Source organism: Zingiber officinale, chromosome 7A (genome assembly GCF_018446385.1).
Source record: "Zingiber officinale cultivar Zhangliang chromosome 7A, Zo_v1.1, whole genome shotgun sequence".
NCBI lineage: Eukaryota > Viridiplantae > Streptophyta > Magnoliopsida > Zingiberales > Zingiberaceae > Zingiber > Zingiber officinale.
Genome location: NC_055998.1, coordinates 135,959,125 through 135,968,970, shown reverse-complemented (window position 1 = coordinate 135,968,970; position 9,846 = coordinate 135,959,125). Strand labels below are relative to the sequence as shown.

Below are 9,846 nucleotides of genomic sequence, written 5' to 3'. Positions count from 1 at the left end.
AACGACTTTTTCATTTTACATCTTATTTAAAATTTGTCTACTTCTGAAGTTTAAATTCTATAATAAAAATTTAAATTTCTATACTCATTTGCCGACTTAAATTACCAAAATTAAATTGATCACCTAAACATTCGTTAAAAAGTTGATGAAAATATATCTTCTACCACTCTTTTATATTTCTCCATCATTATTAGTACACTATTGCATTCATCTTTAATACTTCTTATTTGTATAAGATCTCTTGTCATCCTCTTTCTCACTTTATTTATTCTATATATCTTTTTCCTCTTTTTTATCCAATTTTCGATATAATCATTCAGAAGTTTCATTTTTTACTTCATTCACTGCTTTCTATGTTATTCATTTTTCTTTCACTTTCTCATTTCATAACTAAGATTTCTTACTTAGTGGTACATATCTCATTGACTCACCGAGTATACTCTTAGCTATTATTTTTATCTTTGACGCAATCTTATCTCATATTATATTAGAGTCATCGTATACTTCATTTAATACTTGTACACCTACCTTCTCCTTAAATATATTTTTTTTTCCATCTTTTACCTTTCACCACTTAATTTTAGGAGTCATGTATATTTTACTTTTATTGATACTATAATTGAAACGTATATCTCAACACTACTAATCTATATTAAAAAAATTTCTTCAAAGATGACCTAGCAATCTTTACAAATATTTCTATCATTCTTCCTAACTATAAAAAAGTCAATTTACAATTTATTATTCTCACTTTTGAACGTGACCAAATGTTCTTCTCTTTTCTTTAAAAATATATAATAACTAATATAAAATTATATGCTATGGTAAAATCTAATATAATTTTTCCTTCTTTATTTTTATTTTAACTCATAACGCTCATACACCTCTCATATTTCTCATTTTTCACTTCGACTTGTATATTTAGATCGTCTTATATTAAAAATCATTTTATTTAGAAAAATATTTTGTAATACTTTATCTGGAAAGTCCCAAAACCTTAATTTGATATCTTCATATAATCCTACTTTAGATACATATGTCAATTACATTCATAGTTCATTTCACCACTGTTATCTTAAGAGTTATAATTCTACCCTCTTTCTAACTACTCCTACAATTTCATCTTTTAACAAATTATGTATAATAATACCTACTTCATTTCTTATTTTACTCTTTCCTATATACCATGACTTAAACCCAATTACTCTATCATCTGTCTTCTCACCTAACCATTTTAATTTTATACACACAAAATATTAATTCTTCTTCTAGTCATCGTATTTATTACCTCCATTGTTTTATCAATGAAAGTTCATATGTTTCATGATCTAAATCAAACTATTAATTTTCTTATGATATTTATTCTTATCTAACATATGATATAAAAACTCTTACCTATTAATACAACACCTAAATTCTCATAGAAATATAACAATCCTTACAAATACATTACAATCAAACCCTACAATACGAACTCTTATATATTTAACACTACACTTGAATTCTTAAGAGATGATGATCCCTACCAAAACGTTACAGTCAAACCCTATAACATATTCCTCCCGAAAAACAATCTAGCATTAACACAATAATTCACATCAAATATTGGAACCATTTTAACGGCAATAATAGAATTAAAAGTTTTCTAAGATAAAATGATCGGACATAGACTATAATGACGAGTAACATCAAGTTGAATTGCATGGATCCACTTCTACAACATTCATCCACCACATCAAATGCAGATTGAAGAAAAATTCTGTAAAAAGTCATATTCCATAAAATCAACTATAGAAAAGCCAAAATGCCCTGAATTGAAATAACATCCCTTTTTAATGAGATCAACATCTTGCAACAAATAATTGGCCTACGGAATGTTATACATAATATTGATACAACAGATTAAGCGAGTCAATGTCAATTAGATGGCGCACCAAATAATTGGCCTACGGAATGTTATACATAATATCAGAAACTCCGCATGCCCCCCAGAAGGAATTGTTTAGCTTAGAATCAATGATTTAATTTCAAACAATTGGCCAAAAAATGGGTGTCAATGGATAGGAAAAATAAGTAACATGTTCAGAAAATTACGCAAGCTTCTTTGCTCGGCCACTGGATGGTTGTGAATCGTCCCTTTTTGAGGCAGAAGATTCAGGCTTTCTGGCCCAAGCAGGAGCACGATCAGGTTCATAACGGTAGTCATAAAATAGTTCCTCTCCTGCGCCAATTCTTTCTTTTGCAAATATCCCAACCCTATGATCACCAGCTACCATGATAACCTTAGCATAGCAGTTTGGATCGGGAGAATGGTTGGCAAACTTCAATTTATCGCCCTTCCTGTAGGCATCAAGAACATACTGCACCAAAAAAATATGTCGGTACAATGGCACCAAATCATCAATTTCATTGCTATATTGCTCTACATGCCTGGTCATTGAGGTTAAAGAGAAAGGATGAATTTTCCCGGTCATAGATTTTTCCACGCTTGTCAGCTTCCCTGTGAGAGATCAATTCCCCGGTATATTCACCCAGATATTCATGTTTACCAACACTATTCTGCCAAAAAGAAACAGTACAGATGTTAAGGCAATACCAAGAAAGACAGTAAACAACGCATCACCATACCTTGAGGAACGCCCCCCAGCCAGAAACATCAGATCTTCCAAGTAATACCTAGTAAAGGAATACTATTCAGGTCGTATAAAAGAAGGAATCTTCAAACAAAATTTTCCTCATAAGAAAAATGAAACTTCACTCGGGCTTTGTTTCATGAAATATATTTTTTATGAAAATATTTTTAAAAAATTCAACGTTTAAAACAATGAAAATCATACTCAATGAAAGCTATTTAGGTCTACAGATAACTTTCATTTGGTAGTAGACATTTTTTGAAAAATAATGAACTCTGGTGGAAAACAATGTCATTTTTCTTACCCATCCAAAGCTCTTCTGTCTATTAACTTCAATATTCACCCTCGTTAATTCACGGAAAACAATCTAGAAAGAGAAGCTCAAACAAATTGGTTGATCTGGGTTGGCCAAGCAGACAGAGCTGGCAGGTTGGGCTAAGCGGTCTAGGCATGTTGGGTTAACGGGATAAAAATGGGCCAACTAGGCTTGCACGTAGACCCGACCCCGGGCCAGGCCTGGCCCGGATCCAGCCGTGTCCCGTAACCAGGTCAACGAGCCGGGTCGAACTAGAACCGGCCAGGCAAGTTGCCGGGCCGGTTCCGGTTCTTTTGGTGAAAACCCGGCGGACCGCCGATTCGGCCCGTCAGTTCAACCAATTTTTTTTTTACGATTTGAACCGCCGGTTAACCTGCGATTCCTAGCCGTTGGATAACCGGCGGTTCCTAGCCGTTGGGGAGGGTGGGGTGTTTTTTGGGTATTTTTTTCAACAATTATGATCATTTGATCGTTTTTTGATCAATGACTATGATTTAGTGTCCATTACTATCCAAACTCTATAAATAAAGAACTCATTTCATCATTTTCACACACATCTTCTTACTTTTAATCTCAATTTCGTATTCTTTATACGCTTTCATTTCCAATTTTCAATTACAATAAAAGGAGGTCGTGGAGGTGCATCATCTCGAGCTCGGAAGGGAAAGGAAATAATGAATCCACGGGGGAGGAACCTAACATTCAATCCACCGATGATGAGATCGAGCACCTTCCAAATCCGACACCTTAAACACAAGTACCGAGGCAATTACTTCTAAGGTTCGGGAACTTCCTCCTCTAAAATCATCTATTCTTACTAAACATTTTGAGAAGGTCACTCTTCCGTCGGGAGAAATACGTGCAAAATGTAAACACTGCAATGTTTCCTATAAATTCCAAGTAGGCGGCGGCTATGGGTCGTTGAAACGGCATATAGAAATGAAGCACCTGATAGAATATAGACTCGACCGTTCTCAAATACAATTATAAAGATTTTCTTCAACTAGCGATAGTACTGATTCCGATTTATTTTTATATTCGGATAATAAATTAAGAGAATCAATTACTAAATTTGTTTTCGTAGAATATCTTTCTTTTAGTTTTGGATCTAATGCACATTTGAATATTTTTGTAAAGACTCTCTTAATCCATGTGCTAAACGTGTTCCTAGAACTACACTTACTCGTACAATTAAAAAATTAGTAAAACAACAAAAAAAAGAATTTAATTGATGAATTTAGTAAATTAGATAATAAAGTTTCTTTATGTTCCGATATTTGGAGTGATCATTGGCAAACACATTCGTATATGGGTGTGACTTGCCATTGGATCAATAACTGTTGGAACCTCCAAAAAAATATTGTTAGCTTATAGAGTTTTTGATGAATCACATAATGCTCATAACATCGCACAATTATTATATTTAATTTTAGAAGAATATGACTTAACTCATAAAATATTTTCAATATCATTAGATAATGCTAGTTCCAATACCGCTTGTATAGATGATTTAACCTTATGTGCTAGTCACTATTCCAAAGGCTAGTAGCCGCACGTGATTTACCTCCTCCGTGTTGGCCCTGGGACGGATTGACGGGAGCGCTGGGGGGAGCGTATTCGCCTTTTGCCACCTTGTATAGATGATTTAAAATTTGTTTGTCAACCTATTATTAGCGGTTTATTTTTTCATATTCGTTGTGTATGCCATGTTTTAAATTTATGTGTTCAAAATGAATTAAAAATTTTAGAAAGTTATATTAAACCAATTAAAATTGTAATTTTTTATTTATGGTCTCATCCATCTATAATGAAACAATGGGGTAGGTTTTGTAAAACTAATGGAATGAGACCTAAAAAATTTTCACGTGATGTACCAACATGTTAGAATTCAACATACCAATTATTACAAGATTCATTTGAATATAAAGAATTATTATATTCATTTTTTGCACAAAATACTAATACTAATATATATTTATTTTCACAACAATGAAATATTTGTAGTATTTGTGAAATTTTAAAGGTATTTAATGATGCAACCAAACAACGTTCCGATGTTTATTATCTCACTGCTCAATTAGTTTTAGAAAAATTTTCTATTATAGTATTAGTTTTAAATGAACATATTAATAATGAATCTTTATCTCCATGCATCTTAGCTATGGAAACTAAATAAGAAAAATATTTTTATTTTATTCCTAAAATTTATTTAATTGCATTTGCTTTAAATCCTAGATTTAAATTAGATGTTTTAAAAGAAATGTTAACTTTATATTATGACGTTTTAAATCCAATTAAAAATTCTTCTCCTGATCCAGTTAATATTATATATAATGTTAGAATTTATTTATATGATATTTATAATCAATATTATGTAAAATATGGAACACAAATTAATGTTTCTGAAATACAACAAACTATTAATAGTAATTTAAAACTTAAAAAAGCACAACTTTTATTAAAAGAACAGACAAAACATCCATGAGGATCCTCAAGTTCCACACAGGAACTTGAGAATTATTTTACGACTTCTTTTGATTTTAATGAAGTAAATAGGGAAAATTTCGATATCTTAAAGTGGTGGTCACAGACAGTGTTTTAAATCACGTAGCATTGGTTCATAACGTTTTTGTCTTGTCATCATGTAGCGTAAATAGCGAAGCGCATAGCGCAAGCTTTTCGTGCATGTCAATGTTTAAATTTAAAAAAACAAAATATACTTATATAAGTAAAATAACATTAACATAACCTAAAATTAATCATAATAATTCATTACATGTCAAAATATCCCATAACAACAATTTAAAAAGTCTTATAATTAAAACAACATAACCTAAAAATAATCAGTATCATCCAACTCTATATCACTATCATCATCAATAGTATCTATGGTTGAAAAATTTACACTATCAAAAGTTGTTGGAATTACTCCACCATTATTTTCAGCATCAAGATGATTATCTTCCATATCAACAAGACTCAACCTTGCTTGTTTGTCTTTACTTCCACCTATTATATAAGAGATGCGACATTTAAGAATCAATTATAGGTGAAGTAGATATAAGTAAATAAATTGCATATATGCTTAGTGCTTACTTGAATTTTCAACAACTCTTTTTTTTGAATTCGAAGGAGGAACTTCAACTATATTCTCAACATCTTCGACTCACTTATCTGAGTTGAAAAGACTTTCAAAGGTAGCCGACGGCACACTCACAATAGGATCACTTTCAAATAATTCATCATCTTCAAGTCATTTAATAATTACATGGAAAATTGGACCTTCTTTCTCAATTATCCATTCATCATCCGAATTAATTTCATCAAATACAATGGGATCAATCTTGTCTCTCCTCCTAATGCTTCTCTCCCTAAGCTTGAAGTTATATTTCACAAACACCAACGCATTCAACTTTGCATGTTCAAGCCTATTTCTCTTTTTTTGTATGAATCTAATATTACAAAGAAGAAAACATATATAAAAAATTAAACAATGATACGAAAATTATAAAACAATTAAAATTCAAGTAGAGTTAGAAACTTAAAATACTCACCGATTCAAAAAGTGCTCCAATTTCTTTCACATCCCAAAGCACTACAAGTGAGACCAAACACTCGAATTGCAAATGTAGTAAGCTCGGGTGTCTTACTTCCAAAACGTTCCCACCATAAGACTAATAATAACATAAAAAAAAATTACAAGAATGTATATAATTTTAAAATACAAGTGCTAGTATAATTTTACAAGAACAGTTACAAGAAAATTTTACCCGGAGTTCGCAACATTCTTGTTCGTTTTGCTATTGGAGTTCCATATTCTCCTTCAACTTTGTTATACAAGTCCAATTGGATGTCCGCTTTAAGATGATCATCAGAAGACAACATCCTACCCATGCAAGTATACAATCCATCTCTAACTTCATCACAATCAGAAAATCTTTCTTCATAACGCAATTACGAGTTCAAATAGTACCCGGTCGCGTGTAGAGGATGATGAGGTTGTGGAGTCCATCGTGAATCAATTTTTTTCCAAATGGGCTTGTATTTTCTGTCAACTCCCCACAATTAAATTTTATTGTCTCTTTTGCCTTATCCATAAGCTCATAAATATATCCCATGGGCGATCTCTCCTCCGAATCAACTTCCCTTAACACACTTGCAAGAGGAACAACACTCTTAACACAAAATGCAACATGCGGCCAAAAATTGGAATCATTAACAGCAATTCTCTTCACGACCTTCCCTTGAGTTGTTTGAGATAGTGGTGAACTAACCCAATCTTCGGAAGTAAACATTTGTTCAAGTGACCTTTTAACCTTATACATACTCTAAAGAGTGAGAAATGAAGTAGCAAAGCGAGTAACAGCTGGACGGAGAATTTCTTTACCGTTTGTATACTTTCTCATCAAAAAAAGCATAGTCCCATGACAATAAAGGAACTTCACAACCATCTTAGCATGCACAATTGTGTTAGAAAAAATCTTCAACTTTGCAATATCCTCCAACATTAAATCAATGCAATGTGTCGCACAAGGTGTCCACTAAATTCTGTGTCTAGTCTCCATAATTTCTTTCCCTACCTTAATGCAATTCAAAGCATTATCCGTAACAATTTGAATCACATTTTCCTCCCACCTCATCAACAACATCATCAAGATATTTAAAAATCAATTCTCCATTTTTAATAGAAGCTGATGCATCAATAGATTTCAAAAAGAAAGTGTCAGCATGACTATTTACCAAAAAATAGACCAAACTTCTATTCTTTCCATCCGTCCAACCATCGTCCATATTTTTCCCATGTCTTTTTATGCTCCTCATATATTAGGTTGATGCCATCAACCTCAGCTTTAAATATCCAAGTTCTTAACTCATGCATTGAAGGAGGCTTGAATCCTCTTCCATATTCCACAATACCCTCAACCATAGGCAACCAATAAAGATCATTCACAACATTAAATAGAAGTGCGTTAAATAAAACAACCAACTCTACGCTTCACATCAATCAACAAATCTTTTTTATATGCCGAATTTAGAGTTGCTTGTCTAGGTTCGAAACTAACAAACCCATGAAGAGTGCCTTTACCTTTTGATTCATCACTACCAGAACATCCAATTGAATTTCCCCCTACACTTCCAACTTATAATGATTGCGTACTAATACTCTGGAGACCCTCACCAATCTCTCGTAATAATTCGATTTGTTTGCTTTTAGATGCTCTAATTTTGTTAAGTGATTCTCTAATTTCTTTCTTAATATCATCCGAACACTAACACAAGGTGCAACCCCTTTATGAGTTTGAGCTAAATGTTCCTTCAAACGAGTAATCCCTCCATTCGATATATGATGACAAAATTTGCACCAAACAGATTTGCCCCACTCATTTTGATAATACTTCCAACTAATATCTTTTTTTTATCTTTTTTTATCTTTTTTTTGACAAATTTGTAGACATTGCAAATTCTAACTAGACAATCAAAATCCTAGAAAAACAAAAGAAAAAAATCAAAACAAATAATTAATTAATTAGAAACAAATCAGCAAAAAAATGAGAATCAATCCAAGGCATCTGGATCCATCATTGGATTGAACCAAGGAATTTGGATCAATCCTGTGATCGATCGAGATCCTTTCTGTTCGAATAGAAAGGATATGGATCGATCCAGGGTCTGGATCGATCTAGATCCTTTGTGTTCGAACAAAAAGGATCCCAATCGATCACTCGATTGATCCAAATGCCCGACTTCTGGAAATCGCGAAATCGCTTTTTCTCCTTCGAGAAACAAAAAACGAAAACGAAAAACTAAACAAAGAAAACGAAAGGAAGAAGAAAGCCAATCGTTGTCCCTCGCCGTCGCTCACAGGTTACCGCTCGCCGCTCACAAGTCGTCGATCGGCCGTCGCCTATCGCCTCTGCCCTACCTTCTCAATGGTCGCGATTCACACGCATGTGCCTCCTCGCCTTTGCCCTAGCTATTTTGTAAGCAATTATAGCGCCCGTTATGGGCCGCTAGGTCACGATAACGCACGCTATGTGCGCTATCGACGCTTTTGTCCCGAATAGCGTGGGCTATTTAGGACAATTGCTAATCAGCAAACGCTCTGCAGCATTCGCTGATCATAGCGCGCGATAGCACGCTATGTAGCACGCTATTCGCCACTATTGAAAACCCTGGTCACAAAAGGCTCAAAACTTTCCCATCCTCTCCATGATCGCCAAAGAAATTTTAGCTTGTCCAATGTCAACTATTGTTGTGGAGCCGACGTTCAGGGCCAGCGGTAACATATTAGATGAACGACGATCAATTGTCTCCCGACTCATTGGAAGCTTAACCATTACTGGATCATTGGACCAGAGCGGAGAAAAGAATCCAAGGAATGCAACTTTCAGATGACGAAGTTGAAGATTTTGATACTGAAGGAACGAATACGACAGGAACAGGAACTGGAAGTGAGTGACAATGTAAAGGATAAAAATGTAAAGAACTACGTGGGCTTTAATTCCCCTATACCCTAAGGGGATAGGTAGACAATTTCAATAAGTGCAAGCCCTTTTTTTACAATAAATTTTAATTTGTAATTTTTAATTTTTTTAACATAATAATCTTGAACCGTGGCGAACCATGAACTAGTGATTCCGAACCGTGAACCGTAACCGTCTTGAGCGGTTAAGCTTCAGGGTCGACATGCCTGGAACCGTCGAACCGGCGGTTCCGAACTGTCGAACCGGCGGTTCCGAACCGTCGAACCGGCGGTTCCGAACCGTCGAACCGGCGGTTCCGAACCGTCGAACCGGCGGTTCCGAACCGTCGAACCGGTGGTTCCGAACCGTCGAACCGGCGGTTCTGAACCATGATCAGGTCTACTTGCACGACAGAAGCCCAAGCAACCCGTTT

General features: G+C 34.3%; 1 protein-coding gene and 1 long non-coding RNA gene across 3 annotated transcripts in view; both read right to left on the bottom strand.

Annotated features, from left to right (window-relative positions):
* Positions 1-1,810: 1,810 nt before the first annotated feature.
* LOC121999750 (histone-lysine N-methyltransferase EZ1-like) overlaps positions 1,811-9,846 on the bottom strand; it is a 30,971-nt gene continuing 22,935 nt past the window's right edge. Inside the window, exons 9-11 of the mRNA XM_042554390.1 lie at positions 2,629-2,676; positions 2,431-2,559; positions 1,811-2,360 (exon numbers count right to left, since the gene is read on the bottom strand). Of these exons, the coding sequence (XP_042410324.1) occupies positions 2,091-2,360; positions 2,431-2,559; positions 2,629-2,676 (447 nt within the window). The 3' untranslated portion in view covers positions 1,811-2,090. The remainder of the gene's footprint in view (positions 2,361-2,430; positions 2,560-2,628; positions 2,677-9,846) is intronic.
* Positions 5,852-9,279, bottom strand: LOC122002731. Of its 2 annotated transcripts, XR_006117713.1 has the most exons (4): positions 6,720-9,279; positions 6,504-6,623; positions 6,046-6,401; positions 5,852-5,958 (listed from the first exon to the last, which is right to left on the bottom strand). It is a non-coding gene; the product is annotated as an uncharacterized LOC122002731 (long non-coding RNA). The 2 variants fall into 2 exon arrangements; XR_006117712.1 differs by having other exon boundaries at positions 6,504-9,279.